Source organism: Seriola aureovittata, chromosome 6 (genome assembly GCF_021018895.1).
Source record: "Seriola aureovittata isolate HTS-2021-v1 ecotype China chromosome 6, ASM2101889v1, whole genome shotgun sequence".
Taxonomy (NCBI): domain Eukaryota; kingdom Metazoa; phylum Chordata; class Actinopteri; order Carangiformes; family Carangidae; genus Seriola; species Seriola aureovittata.
Window position 1 is genome coordinate 28,344,607 of NC_079369.1, and position 26,909 is coordinate 28,371,515.

Below are 26,909 nucleotides of genomic sequence, written 5' to 3' on the forward strand. Positions count from 1 at the left end.
TTCACTCTAGGGTCATAAATTGTAATCTTAATATTTGAATTAGAATAAACAGAAACACATTGTTCATCTTCTTCCCATTGTGTTCTGCAGTCTTTGTACTAATCACTGTGAACAATTTTAAAGCCAAACTCAAGTGAAAACAAAAATCACTGAACTGAAAAAGCCCTTCTAGACTCTGAGATGTCGCCTTTTTCTGAGATATTATTAACTAAAATACAGTAAAACTAAAAGTATTGTAAGAAAAATTACACCTCAGTCCTTTAGCTTAGCATTTTTAGCAGCTCATTTCATTCTCTCACACACAGGAACATTTCAGTCAAAACATGAACAAAACATGACTAAGCATGACTAAACTAAGAATTAGGGAGCCCCAAAGTGTTCAATATTAAATAAATAAATGAGACAATATGTAATAAATAAGACATTTTAGAACTCAATGTATTATTTTGTCAGCATTTCTTTACACAATAATATATATAGATATATATATATCTATATATATATTTTAGGGGGTTTTAAAAACTTTTTATATATCAAAATGTCCTTTTTTTAAAATATGTTTTTTGTTTCCTAGTGACATATTCTCCAATTTAATTTGATTTAATTCTATAATTAGGTTTAAAAACATTGATTAAATGAAAACAGGGATAAGGACATTGATTAACATTTCTTAATAAGAGTTTTTTTTTATAATATAATAATAATTATTTCACAATTTATTTGCAAATTTTCCTATGTTACACACTTTGTTCATATGTTCATTTTATTTCTTAATTTCAATTGTATTAACATTATTATATTATAATAATATTATATTATAATAGTGAACACTTTATGTCCATTCATAAGCGCTTACATGGAAAATATAACTGAGGATACAGGAGTTATTTAAAGTATATTGATGATTTATATTGTTTTATATTGTTCTCCGAGGTTTTATTATGGATCACAGGTGGTGAGACGGACAGAGAGAGAGTAATACACTATTTATGATTGCAAGACGACAACAACAGAAAACACAGCCAAGTGTTGCCAACAGTTTGTTCATTACAAATTCATAAGAATTATTTATTGTAGAAGCCGTCACTTTAGTCTTTATGTAAATATATGATTTTTAACTGATGCACAGGTCTGCTGACCTGCAGCACAAATCTTAGCTTATAGTGTGGTGAGTGTTTTCTGTGGTGACCAAACATCACACATCGTCCTGGATATCCTGGATAAAATCCTCTCTCAAGGACTCAAATAATTTGCTGGTATTTATCATTGAGTCACATTTCAGAGACGAACATGAGGGAAAATAATCCTGAACAGGTTCAGTTCACTCACTGGTTCCCATGATAAACTAGTCTGTGTTTGTGTTTACTGCTCTTTACAAAGGTGGGGATACAATTAATATTGATAAATTCTGCAAGAGTAACGAATGTGTTTGCTTTTCATTTGTGGCATAAAGAGACTTAAATCTTAACTGATGAGTATTTGTGTGTTTACCCTGTTGTTTCCTGTCTGGTCTTTGTAGTAGATCCAGTTCAGAGTCTCCACAGTACGATACTGGATGCTGTATTTAGTAATCCATTCATCAGCATCACAGCGGCCCTGGGTGAGGATACCAGACACCACTCCCACCTCCTTCAGATCAATCTGGATCCATTGGTACTGGTCGTTGAACTTGGACAGCCAGGCGCACCTAACAAACATGAACACATCAGTGTTTGTCGCATCATATTCACAGTAAGAGTTGCTTATCTTAGTGTCGTGTGAAGTGGAGAAGAGAGTGGACCCACCCAAAGCCTTGGTTGTTGAGGCGAGCCTTGTTGGGGATCCACGAGGAGTACCAGCCGCTGTACTGGTCCTGATTGGAGCAGCTGATCTGGTCTGATGTCAAAGATCCAGATTCAAAGCCCAGGGCTCTGTGGTAGGGGCATTCTGTGGAGATTTCAAGTGCAAATACACATGACACTCAGTTCATACAGCTTCATAAATACATGGCAAAGTCTACTAATCAACCAGTAACATTTCAAGCTCATGATTTTATTCTCTAATATTCCCTCGAGCCCTCGTGCTCGTCCTGACCCAGCTCACAGTGAGACCTTGAATTCTGAGGGTTTGCGTGATAAGGCAGAAGAACATGATCAGGACATCATCTGATGTGCGCTGCTTTGCCCAGTATCATGCTATTAGGTGAAGGGCATGCCCTATTTTGGGCTCTCTAATCTGCTCATCACATTCCTGCACAGGTAATGAGATTACCTCAAACCATTTGCTGTTCCAGGTTCCTCTTCTTCATACTTGTATTTTTCCAAAACCAAAACTGTTCTCATCTAAACAAAATATTCAAGCCCTCTCCTCAGCTGGAAATGTCACGATCACATTAGAAGGTGACTGTGCATCTCTGCAGAGAGGTAGAGCCCAGATTTGGCTGAGTGCATGAATGGACACAGCCTGCTACCATCAACTGTGTGATCCATCACACCGTCTGCTCTCACCTGAGAGATCCACAGACCATACTGCTGCCACTGTGTCACATGACGTGAATCCCATTTAGCCCTTTTTTAAAGAACTTTAGGGAATGAAGGACATCCAACATCCTTGTGAGTGTGACAAACAGGGGGACTACGACTAAGTCCAGGTCATGTCACAGCGATGGAGTCTGACTCCTCACCTGGCATGCAGTTCATTGGTTGACCCTGAGGCGGCGAGGGCAGCGAGGTGGGCGGGACAGGTGGGATGACAGCAGGGGTGCCTGTCGGTGAATCAGCAGATTCACAGTCACAGGTGCAGGCTTTGATGTTCCGCGTCCATGTCTCGATCACCTCCTGGTCCTCCTCCTGCAGCTCCTCCTCCTGCAGCTCCTCCTCCTGGACAACCTCCTCCTCCTGAAGGTCACACGGGGAGGAGTTAATCCACACTTTGCTCTCGCACTTACTCAATATTACATTTTAGACTAATTTCAGGTGTTTTTTTTAAAAGGCTCTTACCTCCTGGGAGTGGACGGTAATCAGGGCTGCAGCACATTAACAGATGCATGAAACATAGAAGCAGACATTGAAATTAACTGAGGACTCGAGCCAAACTTTACACAAGAAACAGAAAAAATGAAAGTTAATGTATGAATTGCGTGAAGATGTTTGTAATTAATGTGACAAATATCTGCGATTATTCTGCTAAATGTGTGTGAAGGAGTCTGCAGTGAGAGAAAAACCTAAATTAACATTTTTCACAACTACAAACTATAAATATTATCAAGGCTCCTCATGATAAAACATGATACGTTAATTGCAGCAAAATTTCTGTCTGGTACTTTTACTAAGCATGGTTACAAAAAAACAAGAACCAAAGTATAACAGTAAGTATATGGAGATTTTTTTAAAGGTAGGTTCAGTGCATTATGATTTAATAATATCCCTCATGCAAGTAGTGACTTACCCTGACATATAAGCAGGAGGAGCAGCACAGCAGCACCACGAGCAGTGACCTCCATCTTCCTCTTCAGCTGTGCAGGAATGCAGCGTGTGTGTGATAACCACTGCTAGTGGATAGGATTACTGTAATCCACAGGCCTGTGATGGCCTCATCTAATACTCTTTATTGGCCTCAGACACCTCCTCTGCACCGCTCTAATGTACTGCACCTGCGATGGACACATCAATTCATACATCAAGAGTGAGTGACTCAACGTCCACACTGTGGCTCAGGAGGTAGATTGGTGGTTTGATCCCCGGATCCTCCAGTCCAAGTGTTGAAGTGTCCTTGGGCAAGATTCTGAACCCCGAATTGCCTCTGATGGCTGTTCCATCGGTGTATGAGTGTGTGTGTGTGTGTGTGTGTGTGTGGGTGGTAGAAGCAGAGTATGTATAGAAAGAAAGCGCTGAATGAATGTGTGTGTGTGTGTGTGTGTGTGTGTGTGTGTGTGCGTGAAAATGGGTGAATATGGCTTGATAAGACCAGGAAAGGGTTATATAAGTGCATTTATTTACCTTTTAACAACAGAATCCTCACAGACTAAAGCTGAGTCACCCATGTGAGCAGCGAGTAAGTTCAAAACACTTTATGAGAAATGAGTCACATTTGTGAAATCAGCTGTCATCTTTTTTGTGCCCAGCTAAGTGCAAGACTTGGACAGGATTTGACCCTAATTCATCAGTTGCCTCCACTGAACTGTAGCCAGAGGCACAAATGTCAATGTTTTATTTACATGTGGTAATAACTTCATTAAATCAACTGTCTGTCTCTGTAAAAGTATTACACAGGAATATGAAAATTGAAAATATAAACACATAATGCCAGAAAGAGGAATTGTGGATTAGATTTTAGGTCGTAGCCAGATTGACAGGGGAAAATGTTGCTGTTGAGTCCTGTTGCCCTCAAGATTACACTCATCACAGTTTCACTTTATGCCCATAGACCTACAATCTAACATGGTCTCCTATGATGGAATAATTCTACCTGGTCTCGGCTTTTCTGTGTTTAAGTTAGCTTGTTTTAATTTGATTAAACAATTTTAACTGGAATATTTTGATGATGGTCTGTGATGGCCGCACCAGCAGCCACACATTGAACCAAGGCATGGTGGTAACGTTTTTCATTTGTTTAATCTACTCTACTGTAAGAGTCTCTTTCTGAGCAAAAAAAGCACATATACAAACAGATAAATAAATACTCACACGTTTTGGTTTAGTATAACAGTTTTATTAGCAATATTTGACAGCATGTGGTTACCTATTTGGTGTGCACACATTTAGTTTAACTTCCTTGTCAATTTTTTGGTATTAATACTTTGACAGTTCTGTTGAGTTTATTTGTTTATTATTTTTCCTCAATTAATATGGGGTAGCATTATGCTAACATATTTTGTCATTATTGTAGTTTGCTTAAATGGTTATGTTGTGGTCTGTCCCCCATGTGTCTGAATGGCCTGATCAGCCACTATATATGTCTCCCCTATGTTTCAGTCAGGAGGTCAGTTTTGTGCTATATAGTTTGTTTCAGTTAGTGCTTAAGTTTAATTCTGTTGTGTTGACCTTTTCATGGGCCCAGCATTATAGTAAAAAAATAAATAAAAAAAATGTATATTATTTTTCCAAGACCTGTGTCTCTGTATCTGCTCGGTCCCTGACACGGTCTTAGAACTAGATTTTTAACAAGGGCTCTGGCACAAGATGTAGTCACAGCAACACAACAATGCAGGATCTGCTTTAGTGTATATTGTACTTTAATGGTATAAATTCCTTCCTTCAAATTCGCAAGAATAGAGCTTTTAATGACAGAGCTGCAAAAATTCAGTCTGTGAGACAAACAAGAGAACTTCAAGGAAGAGAGACTAGATTCTAACCTTGAATCAGGGATCTGTATCATTCACTCTGAGGTTTTGCTGCCCCCCTGGTGGATATAATATTAGCCTATAAATTATGGCCATGTTGTTCTCTATCAACATCAACATCACACACTACAATCTGTTGAACATCTCTCCGGGTTCTTCCGCCTGGATTCAAACACTCAGCTGCTGCTTCTGTTGATGACGTTTGAATAGGCGGAACCAGTCGGCCTGTTTGAGGTTTGATTGATGTCTACAGCAGCTAATCACATCCGCGACAACGAGTTAAAGCGTCGAAAAGGCTGTGACATGTCAGCCAATGAACAACGCCATGAGCGCCTGACTGGCCAATCAGGATGCTCGATGCCTACTGGCCCTATTTTAGGGTGCTGTTGGGTGGCTCGGGTCTTCAGAGGGAGATACAGTATTTTTATACAAGGTAAGTAGTTTTCTGTTAATATTATTTCACCGTTTACACTGCAATGTCTGTACACGTTTGGTCGCGTGTCGTGTTAAGTAAGCGCGGCGTTGGCTGAACGGGCTAATGCTAATCACTGAATAACGGTGTTAACGATACTTCCGTTGCGCTGTGTTGATTATGGTGAAGGCGAGATGATCATTTCTGTCATGTTTCTGTTTTAACGGTAGAGAATTGACTGTATAAACGACTGATTGTGTTATTTGTTTCAAATGTATGAAGAATTTAAAACGTGTTATATGTTGTCAACTGTTCAGACAGAATGTTAACCTGAAGTGAAATGCTGCGCTGTTTATCTTTAACACATGGCAGCAGACAACACGTAAATAGCTTAACAACTAACTATGAGGTTAGCTATTCTACTGCCATTTCCCCTTAGCTGGGAGTTTATATGGGGCATTTAACACAGTCTAATAGAACAACCCTGCAGTGAATCCTCCTTCATTCTTGTTATAGTTTTCTTTAAGAGGTGTTGGTTCAACTATATGGTTATTTTAAAGGCTGCACTCTGTTCTGCTGTTGAATTGTATTGCCTTACATGGACTGGTGTCTCTAATATTTTGTCCACCCCACTTATATTTATGAGAGAAGGCTAAATAACAGAAACATCTGTCTGTGTGATAGAATACAGTTTAAAAGCACCACAGACTGCAGCCTCTAAAATGATCACACAGTTGAATCAACATCACAATCACAAGTATTTCAATAAAAATGGAACATTATAACATCATGAACGAGGGGTTGTTGTTTAGCTAGATGTACCTAATAAACTGACAACTGAGTGTATATTAAATTATTGTAAGAAGGTAAAGATCCAGACTTGACTGACCTAATCAAGTTTAATTCATCTTGGTGATGTACCTCTCACAGTCATTTCCTCAGTTTGTCTGAACTTGTCAAAATCAGCCTGACTCTTAATTCCTACCTCTGGCATCCATAAAAAGTGGGCAGAGGTGCTCTTTTGAATGTTTTTAGAATCTTTCTGCAGCTGTCTTTAACCACCCACGCTTTCCCCTCGTTCCTCATTGTGTTGTGTCACAGCTCCTGTTTTTCTCTCATCTCTTCATTTCAGATGCAGTTCATGCTTCTGTTCAGTCGACAAGGCAAGCTCAGGCTTCAAAAATGGTACGTGCCTTTGTCTGATAAGGAGAAAAAGAAGATCACCAGAGAACTGGTGCAGACAGTCCTGGCTCGAAAGCCCAAAATGTGCAGCTTTCTGGAGTGGAGAGACCTCAAGATTGTATATAAGAGGTGCGTAGAAATAGGACTTGTGTATGAGCAAAATGTTGACTGGTTGAATGCTCACAGAGTTTGTCACACTTCCCAGGGCAATTGACAGACCTATCATTCATAGACGGTCAGAGAATCACGAGAATGTTATCAAAGAGATGAAGGCATTATTACAACATGAAAGAGCATTCATTTTACCTCATTATGTCCTGTTGCCGTGCCAACGGACAGGCAGCCAGACTGTTGGTGAACTCAAGTGACCCAACATGGCCAGATAGACACAGTGGTGGAGGTGCTGACCTGTCAGCGACTTTGCACCACAGCTCAACCAGACAGATTTTCTTAAATTTAAATAGTTTAATAAATTACTTTGCATTTTTCATAATATTTAGTTGTGTTTTTTTTATATATGTGTCTGTGTTTTTTGCCTACAACAATTAAATTGACTATTATTACATACAATTAAGGCATAAAGGTGTTATTAAATGTGATTAGGGCTGCTGCCTGTGGATCTAGTTGTACTGCAGGGGTCAGAATACATTTTTACCTCCATAGTTCTGTGTAGCTCAGCTAACAGTTGAAGAGAGAGGGTCCTCTCTACTCTCATGTCAGAGGAGATTTCTTGTAAACTGTCTGTGTACTGATGCAATAATTCTGTGCCAAAATTGAACAATATTTGTCCTGAAGGTGAAGCGAAAGAGGTCAGAGAGTAGTAATTGTTTTGAGAACATGATTCAGTTTTGGTTGAGACGTTATGATTTTAAGGAGGCGTGAAGGGTCAGAGACATTTTGAAGTCCTATTTCTTTATTTTATTTAATTTTTTGACATATTAACCAAAATGAGAAGAAATGAAAATGATAAGTTGTCAGGTCAGATAGGTACATACATGATGTGCTCCACAGCCGGATGAGTCTCAGAACAGCCAGTGGAAATTTGTTTTGATACAGCAAAGACAATAACTGCTGCTGCTGTTTGATATTTAGGCTGTTTATAACACAGTATGAAATATAAAGTGTGAAATAGAATCTGGAAAGATGAGACCTGGAGCACAGTTACAGCAAAGCGTAGCTCCCATGGTTTCCTGTCTTCATGTTGAAAAAGAGCTCACAGCTGTAGACAGAGATTTTGATAAGGTGCAGCAACTAATATTGCAACATACAGCCTTCATGAAAACATGCAGCATGTCTGAGGCTGCAACCAGTTATTATTTTCATTATTGTTTAATCTATGATTATTTTCTTAATTAGCTGATTAATATTTATTTTCTATGAAACATCAGAAAATTGTGAAAAATGTCAGTAATAATTTCCCACAGCTCAGATTGAGATGTTTTATTCAACCTTCAGTCCAAAACAGAAATATATTAAGTTATATGTTTTTCATGCTGCTCATGAAACACATAGATACTGTTTGTCTTCAAGAATAAGAACCAGAGCCAACAGCGCAGTGCAGCTCCAAGTAAGACTGAGCTTCCTGCCATGTGTAAAACTCACAATATAACCATATAAAAGTCATAAACAACAAATCCATGTGTAGGGTCGAACCGTGTCATCAGGCTGCCACATGCAACACACAGTAGAGAAGCATTTTATTTACTTGCTCTACATAGAGCTACATGTGTCCTGTTGCCCTGCCTGCTGGTACACTTTGAGTCAGCTACAGTAAAAGTGCTGTTTCACTTCTCTGTGACAAAGACAACTGAACATCTGAACTGTAGTCATTGTTTCCTGAGCCTGGCTGTGCCATGCATTAACTTGCACAAACAGCAGACAGGGATGGCGTAGACAATGAAACAATAAATAATTCAAAAAAAGGGGAAGCCGATCAAATAACGGCAATCAATAATGCCAACAATTTCTAGTCCACTTCAGTTTGAGACCTGCTCCTTTATGCTTGTGTTCCCAAAATCTTCAGCCTGGTCCATTGTGCCCTCCTGACCTGCTGGTTGTGAGGGATCAACCGATCAGCTCCTTTATTAGCCGGTCATCACATGCTTAAAGAGTGCCTCAGGGATTATCAGGGATAAGGAACCATGGCAGAATGAGGCTTAACTGATACAGACTTCTGCACCTGGCTTCTGGCTTTTAAATGAATACCCTGGACACAGTAAACAGCAGTCACTGATAATACGAGAATTGTTCTCTCAGCACTATTATAGTGAGCTGGGAGACGGTGTATATCACTTTTGAGAGTCAGCTCCTCTTACATTCACTTTGTCAGGTTGACGTTGCAGTTTTCACAGTAGAATACTTTTTAAAATGCTGTTATTTTTTTACTTAGTCAAGTTGAACTTGGCTGCTTGTTGTTCTGTTGCAGATATGCCAGCTTGTACTTCTGCTGTGCCATAGAGGACCAGGACAATGAGCTCATCACACTGGAGATCATCCACAGATATGTGGAGCTACTGGATAAATACTTTGGCAGTGTGCGTTTCTGCTGTCCCCTCACTTCTGTTGATGACATTGCTAATCGTGTGTTTGTTAAACTGAGACTTAAAATACAATTCATTTGTAACTAGATCTGTTTTTAATTGCTGATTAACAGGTTTGTGAGCTGGACATAATTTTCAACTTTGAGAAGGCCTACTTCATTCTGGATGAATTCCTGTTGGGTGGGGAGGCTCAGGAGACATCCAAAAAGAATGTGTTAAAGGCCATTGAGCAAGCGGACCTGCTGCAGGAGGTAAGGCACTGAATTAAATCAAAATAAGAATAAAAATGATTTCATTTTCTCCCACTTCATCGGTCATCTGCCATTACTGACATTTCTGATTCTCCAGAGCAAAGTCAGGTGGAACTGAGGAGTGAATCAGAGTCTGAATCTTTTACCTCAGTACAGTCCTGCTTCCTCATGTGAAGTTTTTATGATCTGGGTCGTGGTTGATCTGGTGACACCTGTGCTTACTGGTGGCAACAGCACAGACAGTTTAATACTTTTCAAAGCAGTTTATCTGATGAGTCTGTTGAGTTTGTCACATATTGTTTTTATTGAATATTATTGAATCATAAACTAAAACTTTTCTTTTTAAATTTCCACCTTTTCAAAAATTGGTAGATGGACATACACTCACTGTGGCTGCGCGTATTGTTCCATTTTAAACCGACCCACTGTCCAAAAGATGTAGAAAATGACCACTGTTAATGTTAAATTTTAATATGAAGCAGCAACAGTAGAAAATGTTTAGCAGTAAATTAATCCAGCTCTGATTGGTTGAGGAGAATGAACAGTAAACAGTGAGTCTGTTATCCATGAGGTACAATTACAAACAGTAACACAGGATTACATGCTGAATCATTTGTGTAAAGGTGATTTGAATCCAGGGCGGGAATGTCAGATTAACAATGAAGCTGCTTTACAGAGAAGTAGCTTCTTAATGCTGATACACTGCGTTGGTGAAAAATGCCTACAATAAATTGTATAAAAATGCAATTTGATGACATGAAATTTTAAAGGTTTATAAATTTAAGTTTTATTATTATTCATTAGTCAGAGTAGGAGTGGTTGTATCTCGCAGTAAAAGCAGAGTAGTTAAAATATTGAAGTAATTAAATCACTAAGCTTTTGTGAAAGATGAGCGCTAACTTCATTAATTCACCCTCTGCTTATAATATTAAGTGTAAGGGGTCACTGAGCTGCTCGTGCTTCACGGTGTTTCTTTCATTCAGTGTTAACTTCATCTTTAATTTCATCTTCTGAGCTATATGAGTGTGGTACTTTTTCAGAAATGTTTTACATTTTATTTTCTTGTGATTTTCATTTCTTTGACTTCACAGTGCTGTATTGTCTTTCCATTTTGTTTGATTTTGCTCTTGATTTCAGCTCATATTTCTCTCCTGCTGTTGTGATTTGCAGAATATAGATTTTCAGATGCGCCTGTTTGCAGGTACTGTTTGTTAAAACCCAAATAACCCCCGCTGTAGTGTTAGATCAGTAGCTTTAGACATACTGTAGATTCACCACCACAACCACAGGAAACAACCAGCAACACCAACATTTCAAGTGTCAGGAGCACACTGTAGATATTGCAGTTGCTGGTGTGTTTTTCTGCTCTGTAATGACTCCATCCCTGATATCTCAGTGTCACTGTAATCCTAGGCACTAACCCATAACTTCTGCTGCAGCATATCTAAATGACCTCGCAGGTATATAGTTTTTCACCCTAAGGGACTTTTCACAAGGAGCTTACATTTGTTACAGCGACATTAATGACTGTGAAAAGTAATGCTGTGCTCAGGAGAGAAAAAGTGTCCTGATGACTGAAGGGAATATAATAGGACTCTAAAATCTATTACTACTTATTTAGAAAATACATTAATCACTTTAATTATTTTCTTTTTTATATTCCTTCAAACATGCATGTCCAAAATATGGAAGATAGTGGATAGTGGTTGATAGCACAATTAAAACATTAACATTCAGTAACAATAAATATCTAAAAGGAAAGTGATTTTCCAGTTTGATATTTCACACAATCTTCACAGTGTTTTCGGTCTTGTTTAAAAGCAGTGAAGTGAGGGGAGCATCATGGTGCAGCCCAGAAACAAATCCTCATTGTCTGCACTGCTGAGACCACACAAACACTCCTGGCCCACATTAGCATTTCATGTAGAAGGAGAATAATTACAGTAGCAGAACCACAGTGTCACTGCAATTATGATCCTGACCGTAGGCATATTCAGCAGCACAACTGTGTCTCAGTGTAAGTACAAAGGAGGCTCTGCTTCACTTCACTCTGTTAATGTCATGATCTAAACCAGGAGTTTAAAGCTCCATATTTCCTCTTCTGTGTTTTATTTGAAGTGTTGATACATCAGAAGATATATTTGTGGTTTTAAGAACCAAACACCATCTCAGTGTAGTTTTACATCTCCTCTGTCAGGCTTCTCTCTGGAGCTCTAGTAACAACAGGTCACTGAGCCAATCAGAAGAGTGGAGGCTTTGAGCCTCTCTTCTGATTGGCTGATTGTTTTCTGAGTAATCAGATAAGAATATAGTAGATTTCAGGTAAACACGAACCAAATCCTGCAACGTTGGATGGTGGGTCCAGGTGGGCGGGGCTTGGTTGTGACATCACAAAGTTCCAGAAGTCCTGACGACTGGTTTTAAGGCTCAGTTTCTGAATACGGGCTGTGTGCATTTCTCTGTGGACTGAGGCTTTGATACTTTCACAGTATTAATATAGAAACTAGAGCTGCTTTATAATAAAACAGCACATGGACATCTACCTTTAGACTACATGGGACATTTAAACATTTCATAATTCAGATATCTTTAATTTTTTATTACATGAATTTCCCCAAGGGGATAAATAAAATATCTATCTATCTATCTATCTATCTATCTATCTATCTATCTATCTATCTATCTATCTATCTATCTATAGTGATAGAATGAAATGAAAACATTGCATGAGTGACAGCAGAGCCATTAAATAGAAAACATTTTTTATAAATATTTCTATAGAGAATGCAAAATTGTCAAAATATATTAATGATTTCACAGGATTAGCCAGTGAATGCAGCTTTTAATGTTGGGGCAAAAACACATATTGTATTTTAGATTACACATTAGTGTAGCATTGACCTAATCATTGTCAGCAGACTGATGGGTTCTGCTGGATTCGTTTGATCAACATTTAGTCAGTTAGTGAGCCAAAAAGGCCACGCTAATGAGTTCTGGGAAGCAAAATCAGGTCACTGCTGACACCCCATTAACACCGGGTGGAGAAAAGTGATGTGAACTGTAGAGAGCGATCTACACTGCATTTCTGGGGGGATGATATTTACATACAGCATCAAACAATTCTGGCAAAGATCCCACATATTTAGCTACGAGTGACAAAAATATCTGTGGAAAGATATTCTGAAGTTTAAAAATAAGTGTATAATAAAATATGTTAAATTTAGAATAAGAATAATAAGGATTACTGATACAGATGTCCTGGAAAGCTCAGTAACTGACAATATTTAGTCAGGTTTAGTTGTGACATGATGTTCAACAACAGTTGTCCATATATCTGAAGCTCCATGTATTTGTTTGAATATTTCTATGCCAAAGCATAAAAAAATATTCTATTCCCCTGTAATTGATATTTGATTTTCATCATGGTTTTGGCTTAAGTCATTCACCATATTTGTGATATTGCTACATAAAGCTATGAATAAGACAATATTCAGACAAAACAGAGAGTTTACTCATGTTAGCAATCTGGGAAAGAGAAGTAGCCTGAAGAAATGAAGTGAGCAGTAAAGTTGAGACGCATTAGAAAAGCTGATTGTGGCCCACAACCATTTGCTGTGAGGAAGTTGCTGCTCAGCCAAGTCCATAATCCCCAAGGACAAACTGTGAGGCTGTTCATTGATTTACAGTCAGCAGTACCATCAGGGAGCCGTACTGTAGGGAACATACTGTACTGTGATCCTAAAAGGCTTATGGTAAGTTCCTCAGGTAGTCTTTTTCCTTTTAAGTGTATGAGGTGAGGAGCTTTTTAAAATCATTTAATTGATATTCTTGCTTGGGAATAAGTGGGGTCAGAACCTCAAGAGTGCCAATTCAGGTTTACCCTGAGAGGGAGAGAGAACCCCGTCTCTGATTGGCTCAATTCTGTTTTTATAGAGCCAGAGTGAAGACTGGGGAAGTTTGCCTAATGAGGAGCTCTTGTAATGGGCCTAGGGTCTGTCCGTGCCTCCGTCCAGGCAATTGGTAACTACAAGACTGGTGCAGTCAGTCGGTCAGCATGGGTTTCCAGTTCTGCGTGCCGTGAACTTTGACCTGCATGTACTTCTGAGTGAAAAATACATGACACAATGTGAATAACAGGCATGAACTCAAACATGTCTGAATACACTCAGTTTCACTAACAGGCGGCATAATCCAGGACTTTGTGTTACATCGTAAATTTGAATAATCTTTTACGTAATTGTAACAAGTAACAATTTGTAAGATTTAATTTGTATTTTTTACAGTTTACTCTAAATTGTAACTTGTAACATGAAAGTGATAGAGCTATGCTGCCTGTGTGAAGACTGGCCTGTTTTACTAACAGCACTGAATGAATTTGCTCAGATTAAGGATACATATCGTTTTCTGATATATGACTACAGTATTTTACATTTACTTGTTGTAATATTGATTCTGCAGGTTTTTGTATGAGGTGTCATTTGACCCGAAATGACCATCGTCTACGAGGTGTGGCCCTTCATAGTCGTTATAGACTCTGAAGTCAAACTGAAATCGAACATTCTGGTCTTGTACGTCACCAGCTGTTTCCATCCTTATTGTTGCGTCGCAAAGCACAGCTCCTGTCGCCTAGCAACTTTGACAACACATAACTTCTTTGTACAGAAACTTGAGGTTTTAAGGTCCTCGGCTTTTAAAAGTTACCGTTAGCTGTTGAACTGAGCTGAAACCCAATACTTACATTTAACAGCGTAATCCTCAGGCTCTCTGTCGGTGTTGATTGCTGCCATATTATTTTCATTACTGGTGCGCAATGAATCTTGGGATACGTTGTGTCATGAAGAATCCACCTGTTGGATCCTTTGTTGTCCAGGAAAAGAAGGACACATTTGAAGGAGCCTTTGAAATGGGACAGCCATGTCGCCTCTGAAGGATGCGACCCCTAAATTAGGACACAGTCCTTGTCAGTGTAATTTAGTGATCAGACTAATCAAATGAACTTTTAAAACACAGTGCAGTGGTGAAATGCAGAATTTGTGTGTGTTGTCAACTTTCCAACAAATGGTTCATAAGATAATAAACAAATTCCTTGAGGACCTAAATATAACATACATATACTGTAAATTAGTAGATATAACAACTGCGTGGTTGAAGTAATGCAAGGGTTGAGTTGGGGCACATTTGGAATTTTGGCCCTTGAGCTTTAAGGCATTAGTGAGTGCATAGTTCAGTGATTACATGGAAACATACCACAGGGGATTTTAGCTGAAGCTATTTTAATAAGCCTTTAATGAAACATTTCTCAGAAGCTGGCCGATAGTTTGGTGCCAGCAAGCAGATCTTCTTTTGGAATAGCGATGCCTCTGAAGATTTCCAGCTCTGAATGTGAGACATCAGAGGTAAATTGAACAGAGACGTCCCAGTGAAGAGTTCACTGTTATTGTGGAGGTGCTCCTGGTCCCTGAGCGCACACTGTAGATGTGTAGGCGATGTAGGCTCCTGTGAGTTTTGGACTTTACCTGAGTTGATCAGTGTTGCATCACTCTGTTTATTTTTGTCCTTATGAAAAATGTTTGCCTCACAGGTGTGATGGTCCCAAGTATGGCCTCTGAGTCCTCTGGTCTTTTCCAGAACTAGGCAGCTGAGGTGAATACTCTGTGTCTGTACCACTAGAGCTTTATAGTCAGAACTAGTCTCAGTCCTCTCACTGTGTATATCAGTCTGTGTGTAGCTTGGTTCGTGCTGGTTCAGATAGTGTTCCTGGTGTTGTTCCTGGTTTCCTGTCAGTAGTAACAGTCTCTCCACGGCTCACAGCACATGTTTGTATTGGAAACACAGTCTGTCTTATTCTGTTTGTCTTCGTTTTTCATGTATGTGTAACATCTCATTGACAGTGTCCACACCACCAAATGTTTTCTATGGCTACATTTCTGCAGTCTGGAGAGGCGACACTTTAACTGTGTGGTCACAGTTACATACATTTAAAACATTGAGCGGTGCACCGTTCAAACTGTTCCTGTTTACACATCACTCAAACTGAAATGACTCTCACTAATGGGGAATCTTACTCAGGATCAAACAGATTTGTGGATGCTTTTTCCTTAATGAAATCCTGAGTATGATCTTAATTAGCTCAGCTCACTGTTACTATAAAGATTAACAGACAAAAGAAAACCTCTGTTGGCTTTGGGTGAGTAGGAAAAATTTAATTTCCAGTTCAAGGAAACCTTAAATGAATAGTTCAACTTTTTGAGAAATATGCTTATTCACTTTATTGACAAGAGCTACATGAGATGAACAATATAACTTTCATGTCTGTATGGTAAATCTGACACTGGAGTCAGGAGATTGTTAGCATAGCTTAGCATAGAGACTGGAAATAGGGGGAAACCATGAGTTAATTGCTTAGATATATGTTGGAACTATTTCTCATCCAGGTTCAGCGACCTCCTGATCTCTTACCCTTCCAGGATAACTCCACATAAAAGTACAAATTGTGGTTTTTACATTTTTGTTTTTGCGCCAATTAAACAAACAAGACATAATGTGGTAAATAGTGATCTTAGTAAAGTTTAGACAGAGCCAGGAAGTAACTGAGCTTTTTTTTTTTTTTTATAAAAACATCCTGGCTCACTCTTCATATTTAATGGACAAACATCAGAGTGCTATCTCTCTTCTGATCTAACTCTCAGCAAGAGAGTGAATAAGAATATTTCCCATAATATATAAACCACATCTTTAAAAGGCAACACAGTGATGAGAGTTTGTTTTTGATGCCTCCTGCCTGCTGCTCTGTCTCCTGCATGTCCTGTGAATGAAGTGTCTGATTGAGGTGGCTGTTACGGCCTAATGTTGTCCTGTTTTCTAAGTTGTGTGCATTTCTCTCCCCCAGCCCCGTCATGAGTACTTTAATGTGCCTGTGTACTGATTGGCTGCCATCGCTGCTGCTGCTGCTGCTGCTGCTGCTATCCACCCTGCATGCTGAGCTCCTCAGTGCCTGGCACCTTTCTTTCTTCCCTCTGAGCACCTGTCATTGCCATTGGTTTGGGGGCCGTCATAATATTCTCAGTCCACTGTTCAGCTGGATACATGACAGTCATGTTATAAATTTGTCCCAATAGTAAAAGTAAATTGAAATGTTTTAATAATATCTACTTAAACTAAAATTCATCAATATTTCTATTGAGTCATATTTGTTGTGGCGATATGTTCCATGCCTGTCATCGGTCCACTTACTGTTTCATTGCACCAGCAATGCAGCAAGGTTTCATCATGTGCCATCACAACCCAAGTTTGCTGTTTGACAAATAATTTTAACTTTAGACCCACTCACTGGTGTTTTTCCAGAGCTTTCAGCTGTATCTCTTGACCTTCATTGGCTTTATTTCTAAAATGTTTCCAATGTGAAGAATGACATTTCAAGATCAACAAAAAGAAAAACAATTCCTTAGTTCAACAAACCACTTAAGGAGCTAATTTAGTCATTAGCTAAAATCAGTTTACATCAGCTGATGTTGTTCTGGTTCAAAAACATCTGTAAACTTTTGGATCGTGTTGACACATGATTGAAAACCTCAGACTAAGATTAAATAAAATGGGTCATATCCAGTATTTTGTTATGAGGGATGGTCTTGTTCATCTATTGCCACTCAAAACTTGTAGGGGAAGTCTGCCCCCTGTTGCACAGGTTGTAGTACAGGTGCATTAATATTTCTGACTGTGTTTAAGTAAATGGCACAGCTTCACAGTATTTCAATGTTAACACACTCTTTCAAAAGAAATGCTTGAATTCCAGTATGAGCATCCCATTTCTGATGTCACTTAAACACAGATTCATCATTGAAGTCATTGTTATGTGTGAGAGGTGTTGATCCCATCAGTTCTGTATTTCATATTTTTATTGCTTTCCTCGTTGGTCTTGTTTTTATGTCTGACTTCACATTACATCAGCCTCATGTGGGAGGAGAATGCAGGAGAAGTCATGTTACTTTTTCATGTCTTTTTGCTCATATATTCTCAATTCAAACCACATACAGTATATGTGCATTTTAGTTTTGTCCTTGCTGTAATTTCTAGGATTTGTTGTTGATATAAGTTTGAAACAAACCTTTGCTCTGACCACGGGACAGAGGGGACAGCCTTTTAATATCTGTCCACTTATAAGCTGAGTTATTCTTGATCCTTATCTTGTAAATTATTGATAGACCCTGATTATTTCCTATTTAAATAAATAGCAAAAAGCCACTTTGAAGGTAAGTAATATTAATGGGATTAATACTAAAGAAATATTTGCACTGATTAACCAAGGGGCTCTTTTGACTTTCTACATCATAAGAAGAAATCAAACATAATTGAAATAATTAGCTTTACACTTGGATTTATCTGTCATAACTGCACACTGACTAAGCACTTAAAATGTTTTATATGATCAGTCATTGTTCATCTGTGTCCTACTAATGAAGACAGATTGCATTAATAGACTATCGTGATTAATTGAGGATATTTTATCAATGTATATAATAGATAATGAATAAATTGTTTATGATTATTTGTCACTAGAGCACACTGGTGTCTTTCTTTGATGTAACTGTTTGGTCCCTATGTTAATGGTTAAGTTGGAGCTGACATTCAGTGATGTAGTTTTTCTGCAGTTGTTATCTTGTGTGTTTGAAACCTCAGCACTGAACAGTGCTCAGCTCCATGTGTTCTTCAGACGAAGAGGTTTAGCCGACATAACAGGCGACAAGGGAAACATCATTCCAGCAGAAACTACCCGAGAGCGAAAAGTCTGTAATTGGTGAAAATGCATAGTTTATGTTTCAAAATCTGGGTTGAACATTTTGTACTGAAACTGAAATGACACCTTGAAGTTACTGTGGGGAAGTGGGTTGTTTTTCTCCTCTTACCATGAAGCCAGACTTCTGTCTCACTGCTCTGATGCAACTCCTCTCTTTACTTTGTGCTGAACCTTGTTTTAGGATGCCAAAGTAAGTGCTTCTCTTTCTTTCTGCCAAAAGCCACCTGCTCTCATCTTTTCCTGTATTACCATGTCTATGTCTTTGTACACATTATTGTAGCTACTACATTGATTAAGATTGATTAGATTTAGCTGTAACTTTAATTGTGGTATCAAATCCCCAAATATGAATGTAGAATTTGGTGGGTGAACTAAACTATAGAGTGGTGGGTTCCCTACTCAAATCCACCTCTTTCACTTTACATTTATTGATCAATATAAAAAATATGAATGAATGCAGCTGTAAAGGTGCCCTGTGGAGTTTTTGACCATTATCAGTGCTACTGGAACAGTGTTTTTATGAGTTTTGTTTGCATTGCGCACACAGACGAACGAGGTCATTCACTCTCCTGCCTTTCGCTCTGTTGCACTGAGAAACTGTTTGTGCTGTTACCGTGAAGAGAGGTGAAGCAATGCTTTCACAATGACAGGGAAGAAGAAGAATGGCTTGCAAAGATGGATGTAAACAATGAACATTTTAAAATCATTTAAAAACTCAACACATTTATTGGGCTTCAAGGGTAAACAACACATTTTGGGAAAATGAATTTAAAAAACTCAACAAGAAAAACTCAGCAGGGGCCCTTTAACTTGAACAACTATTTGTAGCATCAGATTCCCTAATATGAATTTAGTAATGTACTAATGTAATGTATTAATGTAGAATTGGGGGGGGGGGGGGTCCTCACTGTGAGCCATGTCAATTAGTGCAACTTTAACTTCATCAACTAATCACACCCAAAACATTAGGATGAACTGAGCTATAGAGTTACAACCACCCACATATATTAATTTGATAAAGTATTAATGTAATCGATTAATGCAGCTTTAACTTTGAACAGTTTTAACCATTTGCATGAAGCCAACAACTGAATGGTTGCCTGTCACACCGTGTAAAAATCCCCCCAGCATTGCTGCTTTTGAGATAGTTGTAACATTAAACCAGATAAAATGTGGCGTCACGGTGTGTATGTGTCTGCACAGTTGAGTAACAGTGTTGGTGTTGAAATCTCCCATCTTCATTGTGTGACGTTTAGCTCACTCAACACTTAACTGGAGCTCTGGTTCCTCTCTCCTTCAACAGGAAGCCGAGACCCCACGCAGCGTGCTGGAGGAAATTGGACTCACATAAACATGGTCCTCATCATCATCATCATCACTTGCCACACACTCCTCCATCTGCCAGCTAAACTGCTGTATGTAGCCGATTCCAACTCCAATTCACCTTTGAGCACACACAACCTCACACACACACACACACACACACACACGGTGCATCTGCTCCACAACTCTGCCTTTGCTTTCATTTCTTTTTCTGAGACAAACATGTTGCACTGTTTGTGTATGTCCTACTGAGTTATTTATTTGTTCAGTCTGATGACGTTAACTGTTACCAAGGAAAAATTCTGCATAATTAAGCTTTTTGCTGCTCTCCAGTTCACAACCAAGGTACTGTACTGAGGGAACTGCTCAATCTCAATTTGACCAAAGCTGATGGGATCACATTATCCTGTGAATTAGATTCATGATTGCAGAAAAAGTATAGTATATATTGCAAAGGGAAGTCAAAAGTATTACAATAACAAAACCAAAGAATTTCATTTCATCTCGATTAACAATGCATTGTGATTATCATGAACCTGACTGTTCAAGCAGAACACCTTGCACCTGGTATGTGAACACTGTCCTTACACTGTAATGCACCACTGCAGTCTCAAGTGAAAAGACTGGTGAAAATGTTCTGTGTCATATTATAAGTATTATCTCAGTTTACAGACCGTTATCACTCTACTGGTTTCTAATGCCACTTAATGTTGTCTGCCTTAATCTCTGATGGAAAGAATCTGTTATTGTCCCATTGTTGCAATGTAGCAGGTAAATACAATGAGTTTATTTTATTTATGTGTAATGTGCAAGAACTAAATTGACTGTTCTTCTTCTTCTTCGTGTTTACTATTGAATTTTATTTTTTTCTAATGAAAAAACTGTTACTGTGGATTCTTAAAATATCTGATCAGTATTATAAAGGCTCAGTTTAAGGCACCAGATTATTTGATTTAAAGCTGAATTAGTCCTTTTTTGGCCACTAGGTGGCAGAAATCCAAAGAAAGATGACATTGACAGAGCCCTGAAATATTATCGCCTTTTTAAGTTGTCCAGCAGACATGGAGCAACATGATCCTACTATTTTCTGGCCACCTGCTGAAGTCCAATATTCCTTTAGATCTGTTTTGGTTTCCACCAGCTGAGGGAAATATCTGAATATTCAGGAGTCAGACATCTGACACTATGTCTACACAGCGGCTGTAGACAGAGCAGCAGATTAACAAAGCAGCAGCAGCTCCTGTACTCCGTCTGTGTCTACACAGGATGCATTCAGGGTACAGTACTGAGTTGTAGGTCACCCACAGCTTGGCAGGGCTCACAGCCCAATACACAATCACTGTACGTATGTTTGTAAAAATGCAGGAAAATATACTTGACATATAAAAATACACATTGGGTTGCGTTTACAGGCTTATAGTGCGGGTAAAATGTGAGCTGTTACATGACCTGTGTGAGCTGGACTGGGTATCTGTTCTGTCAGGCAACTGAAAAACATGGCTGAAACACTTTCTGTGTAGACATGCTGTGGCTTTTTGGTCTTGGGCTGGTAGTTTACAGGAGGCTAAGCAGACCCTGTGTGAAGTTAACAACTGCCTGATGCTGCTGAAGGTGAGGTGGCTGACAGTGGTAAGACTTACATACAATAAAGTGTGGATGTTAAACCAAAACAAAGAGCTAAAAGCTCAACATAGCTAGTTATAGGATCTCCATGGGTTTGTCAGTACAGGCCTCCCCTTTCATACTTCACATATGCATCCAATTTAAAATGGGGGCATGTACTATAAATCACTGTTTTCCCTCTTTGATAGACTGATTTCATACAGACCACGGACCAGGTGATAATTTAGAGCTCCTACACACCTTAAATCCACCCTCTCAGGTGTTTTCATTTAGCTCCTCCCAGGTGATAAGCCTGTACAGACTGTGTTAATTGACAACTCCCTCACTCCTGTGTTAATGTGCAACCAAATTAGACCTCTGATTCTCATTAGCCCAGGGAGTTTGGTGACCTCATGTAACACTGAGCATGGCTCCACCTTACTCCGACCTGAGCAGAGGTCTAATGAGGAAGAGCAACTGAAAACAGCTGTGAGGGTCTTTTAAAGCCGTTTCACTGTTGACTAAAAATTGGTAGATTTAACATAAAAACAAAGAAACTTTGTCCATGTGTCATGTTGTACAGCATGTTAACTACCTATTTACTACTGTGACTCTGAAAAAGTGACCATGCATAAAATAGCAATAGTGTCATAAACCACAGCAGAGTATTGAGATTTTTTTTATGTACTAAAACAGTAGTTTCCAGCCACTTTGATGAGTACTCAAACACATACACACATATGTATTAGATGCCTTAGACACAGGACTGTGCAAACATCATAAACTGGCATTCAATCTGTATTTTATGTTCATCTTGCACAGGTATGTTCATCTTTACGAAGCTGGTATTGGTTATTTTATTTCTGAACTCACTTTTCTTTTTTTCCATTTGGCAACTTCCTCTATATCATAGTTCATTTACATCTCTAAATAAATAAAATCTCTATTATCTCTTTTATATACAGTAACTACAAATTAGCATTTTCATGCATAATTGACTGTGTGTGCTGTTCTGTATCTCAGATGTGTGACTGATGTATAAAGTGAAATATACAGTAGCTACAGCTCGAGTGCAGTGCAACCTGTGTTTCACATTACTGGACTTGTGTTTACTCGCTGAGGATAAATTGTGCAGTTTACTGGCACAGTGTCTGAAATGGATAAAGGAGGAAGGTTATGTTTTCCTGTCAAGTTCAGCAATAAAGAGTACTCTGGGGGCGGAAAGTCTGTGTTGTCACAAACAGCTTGTTTCCTTTTATTCTTCACAGGTCCCTCAGACATGAGGACAAAAAAACTTCCTGGTTTTGGTGATAAAAAGAGCAAATGTGTTTCCATGTGTTGTTACACATTGACAAAGACATGTTTACATACACTCAACCAGCATGAGATATAGAGATATTCTTTGGTTTCAGAAGCTTCGTGACAAAACATCGTATCCAAAAACAGATTATAAACGTAAACTAAATAAAACAACATGTATTAACTTAAGAAAAGCAGGAGATTCATTGAAGCTGATAAAGTTGATGGTAGAAATGTAACACTACAGTTTGTATAAGTATAAACACAAAAGACGAAGGCTTTTGGATCCATTTTCCTGAACAAATGTTGACACGGACAGGAAGAACACAGCTTGTTTGGACCTGCATTTCTCCAGAGTACATCATATCAGCATCTCCAGTATGTGAGTGTATGGAGACGAGACATTTGATCACAACAAATACATACAGTATGTTCAGTCATCCATTGTGTCATTTTGATAAAATACACATCGTCTGTACAGTAATACACTATCAACAGCTTTTAAAAAGTGATATGAAAGGGGCGTCGAGTGGTGCAGTGGGTTGAGCAGGCGCCTCATATGTAGAGGCTACGGTCCTCGCTGCAGTCGGCCCCAGTTTGAATCCCGCATCAGACGGCCCTTTACTGCATGTCATTCCCCCTCTCTCTGCCCCATCTCCTGTCTCTCTCCACTGTGCTATCATAAAGGCATAAAAAGCCCTAAAAAATATACTTTAAAAAAAAAAAGTGATATGTAAATAGGTTATTGTGTGTTATTAGAAACCAACACAACATAGTTTTCATTCAAAAAAAAAAAAGTGTTGGCTCAGTATTAGGATAAACTTGTTATATGGCTCACATTTAAATCCTCTGCAACTGAAAGAAAATATCACTTGATTTGGTTGAAGTTATTTCTGCAGCATCAGACCAAAGCACATCAAAACCTAAGGTCTCTGATTTCATACTTCACACTGAATCTATTTATTATTTTTGTTACCTGGATGTTTAAATCAGGATGAACTTGAAATCATCATAACAGCACTTGCATCTTAAATGTATCTTTAATATTAGACAAAAAACAGTTTACACTGATATTGTTGAATAACAGAAGTTGATGAGTCAGGTTGCTGACTGTGTGACTCTTCTCTCTTTGTGCTACTGTTACGCTTCAGCTTAACAATATCCTAAAATTTAGTATCATCCTGTAATTGGCATTTGTGGGATCAGTGGCCACTGTTCAGCAAAATTAATTCCTGAGGCTGAGCCTGAGGAACATTTTCTATTCATTGTGGAGATGCACTTTATGAATCTGAGATGAAGGACAATATCTCCTCCTCTTTTAACTATGGGAGACAATATTGAATATTTTCTGATAGAACTTTAAACTATAAATAGCATAGTGAAATGTTAATGACATTCAGTGGTATTTCTCCATCTCTTTCAGATGACCAATATTGAAATTAATCATCCCACTAGGAGAATAAAATCTATCATCAGGTGCTGTTTATGACTTTAGCGGTGGTGTCCTTCAAACAGTTAAGCCTAGAGGAGCTTAATTGCTCTAACTACTCCTTTAGCATATCTTCAATCTCTTTGTCCCAGTTGTCATCGTGGTTCTCGTTATCAGCCAACACGTCGTACTCCTGAAGTTCCTCCTGCAGCTCTCTCTCCCAGTCCGCAGTCTCCTCTGAAAACAACAAATGTTGAGTCACTCACTGAACTCTGATAAACAACTCTACCAATTACATGATAACATAGTTGGACAAGAAGACTTGCCCTGCTGTGTGTTTGAATGTTCCCGCTTGTCCAGAACTAGCTGTTCCATTTCTTTGCGTAAGTCGTCCTCGTTTATCTTGCATGAGTCAAAAGCATCACTCACAAATTCCGACACATGCGGGCTGGTGGAGATCTCCTCTTCATCCTTTCATCAAGGAAACAGAGCAAAGTCTGAATGTAACTACACTGACTTTAGTCTTTTTACTACTTTTTTAGGTATGCTCTTATTTTCTTGGGTGTTTTAAACTTTGAAAACAGGAGCTTACCCCACTTGACTTCGGTTTGGTACGACAGATGGCAGATGGATTTTTCCCTTTAACTACATCTGAAAAAATCATTTTGGCATTATCTCTCAAGAAGGTGATCAATAACATTAACAGTGCAGACTAATCCATATAAATGATTCGCTACTTCTGCTTTTAGCATTGCTGTTATGCAGACTGTGGCACAAACCAATGCTAAAATTCAATGTACAAAAAGTTCCTAAGGTTAGCTAACTTTTTAGTTTACCATACAATGTTTGCCCGTACTTTCACCATTCTTTTTGTTTAGATTATATTTAATATTTATGGATTTTTGTGTGTGAAGCTATCATTTAAAATGTATTATTTTCATTCTTCTGACTGACATGAACATTAAGATTAAAGACAGGCCTTATAGTTTGACACTACACAGTAGATTGTACCCTTTTGATGAGGATCCTGAGGACTGCAGCCAGTTTTCTCCACATGCCTCCATTCAGCAGTCTGTTGTGCTGCTAGAGCTGTGAGCTGAGCCGACTGTTTTATCAAGGACACGCGGTAGAAGTAATTCTTCCAGAACACTTCCTCTTTCACCCTAAAGAGATTGACATAGAGGAATAGACTGTCATCTCTGTGGTAGAATGAGGTATTTTTGTTTTTAATAAACCCACTCTTGTGCAGAGATGCACATGATGAAAACACAAGTTAATGTGTACAGTAAGTAAGAAATTCTCACTGTTTGGGGACCAGATGGAAGCGCATCTTTCTGAGTAGCTCATCTTCCTCCAGCATCACCATGGCAACTGGATACATTTGCTCAAAGTCAAAGTGAAAATGCATCCCGGCAGGAGGGTCTCGCAAAAAATTTCTTTTGTCCTGTCAAAACATTAAGCAATATTAAGCAATACGCTTAATATTATATAGATGCACAATTCAACTACTTTTTTTTTTTTTAATATCAAAATAAATGTCTTGTAAGGATTAATACTAACAGCTGAGAGAGCTAAAATCTGTTGCTGTATGGTGTCCTCTTCATTATAACCGACCCATGGTGGCACAGCAGCACCTAGTAACAATGAAAACTAGCTTGTAGTTATGGTATTGTGATGTTAATATACTTACATGTTGTGCATTTTTGGTCAGCAAGCAATTAAGTAACTGTTAAGTGACCACTTAAAGTGTAGACAGTAATAACTGAGTGAATATAGAAATAAACACAGTATTCAGTACTTACCAAACGTTTTTGCTTTTTTCTCCTGAACAAACTTTTCTTGTTCTTTCTGGAAATCACCCAAAATGGTCTGAGGGAAGAAAACATTTCATCCGGCAGGCCAAAAAAAGGATGTGATTTAATTTCTACAGACACCAAGGGATATTTACCTTATCAATGATTCCATTTATTTTCCCCTCCTCTACACTTTTCTTCAATGTTTGTGCCGTTTCAACCACGGACTCGGACAGTTTCTTTGAGGCACTGCTGGCGAAATCATAGATGAAACCTAAAAAAATATGATCACCGTTACGTATGTTACGCAGATGTAGCAAAGCAACTAAACACATTCAGCAAAATTGACTGTCCATACTATTACTATACTAAAGTTTATCAAACTTACCACTGAAGCCTTTAGCATCTCTCTCAGCAGCACTTGTCCGCTCACTTTCAACAGCAGCCGTCGTTTTGTTTATTTCATGATTCGTGTCCTCGTTGACATCAACAATAGACTCGCCTTCTTGTTTAACTTGGCCATTTTCACCTTCTATTCCAAACCAAGCCCCCAAGTTCTTAAACATACTTTAAATATTTTGTCAAAAATCTTAATAGAAGTTCTTTAACATAAACTAATGATTAATTACTTCGTTTATGTCAGTTTTCTGTTTTGAAACTAACTACAGTGTGGTAGTTGGTGACGTTTCACCACTCACCCATTTCCGCGGATCGCCTAAGTTTGACCATCCTGGCTACCCTTAATTTAACAGGTTGTCATGGAAATGCGTTGTACTCGAAATTACGAGTTTGTCTTTACCCAAGTTAATGGTTAGCTAAATGGCCATTTACTGCGGTTAGTTTTGCCTAACCCCAAACAGCATTGTTAAAATTTAAACTCTGGAGTTGGAATAGGTTTATATCTTTAAAAATAAAGTAGAGCAAAGTTTTTTCAGAGGGGAATCTTGCTTGACTTGCCAGCAAA

At 38.5% G+C, this 26,909-nt stretch overlaps 3 protein-coding genes across 8 annotated transcripts in view; 1 reads left to right on the forward strand and 2 right to left on the reverse strand.

Moving 5' to 3' along the window:
* Positions 1-3,600, reverse strand: part of LOC130171007 (retinoschisin-like) — a 4,057-nt gene extending 457 nt beyond the window's left edge. Inside the window, exons 1-5 of the mRNA XM_056378761.1 lie at positions 3,427-3,600; positions 2,979-3,004; positions 2,663-2,876; positions 1,785-1,926; positions 1,492-1,687 (exon numbers count right to left, since the gene is read on the reverse strand). Of these exons, the coding sequence (XP_056234736.1) occupies positions 1,492-1,687; positions 1,785-1,926; positions 2,663-2,876; positions 2,979-3,004; positions 3,427-3,481 (633 nt within the window). The 5' untranslated portion in view covers positions 3,482-3,600. The remainder of the gene's footprint in view (positions 1-1,491; positions 1,688-1,784; positions 1,927-2,662; positions 2,877-2,978; positions 3,005-3,426) is intronic.
* A 2,070-nt stretch (positions 3,601-5,670) lies between these two features.
* LOC130171408 (AP-1 complex subunit sigma-2) lies at positions 5,671-22,651 on the forward strand. Of its 6 annotated transcripts, none has more exons than XM_056379414.1 (6): positions 5,671-5,753; positions 6,865-7,043; positions 9,340-9,448; positions 9,568-9,705; positions 13,639-13,725; positions 19,803-22,651. In XM_056379414.1, exons 2-5 carry the CDS (start codon positions 6,865-6,867, stop codon positions 13,684-13,686), a joined length of 474 nt encoding a protein of 157 aa, XP_056235389.1. In that variant the 5' UTR covers positions 5,671-5,753; the 3' UTR covers positions 13,687-13,725; positions 19,803-22,651. The 6 variants fall into 6 exon arrangements, with proteins under 6 accessions (XP_056235389.1, XP_056235390.1, XP_056235387.1 ...); XM_056379415.1 differs by lacking the exons at positions 13,639-13,725; positions 19,803-22,651 and adding exons at positions 10,876-10,906; positions 16,595-18,262; XM_056379412.1 differs by lacking the exons at positions 13,639-13,725; positions 19,803-22,651 and adding exons at positions 10,876-10,906; positions 15,287-15,354.
* On the reverse strand, positions 22,652-26,670 carry LOC130171407 (synapse-associated protein 1-like). The gene is made up of 9 exons (XM_056379411.1): positions 26,334-26,670; positions 26,101-26,219; positions 25,955-26,021; positions 25,713-25,786; positions 25,457-25,596; positions 25,164-25,315; positions 24,745-24,803; positions 24,479-24,623; positions 22,652-24,389 (listed from the first exon to the last, which is right to left on the reverse strand). Exons 1-9 carry the CDS (start codon positions 26,509-26,511, stop codon positions 24,268-24,270), a joined length of 1,056 nt encoding a protein of 351 aa, XP_056235386.1. The 5' UTR covers positions 26,512-26,670; the 3' UTR covers positions 22,652-24,267.
* Between the last annotated feature and the right edge of the window lie 239 nt (positions 26,671-26,909).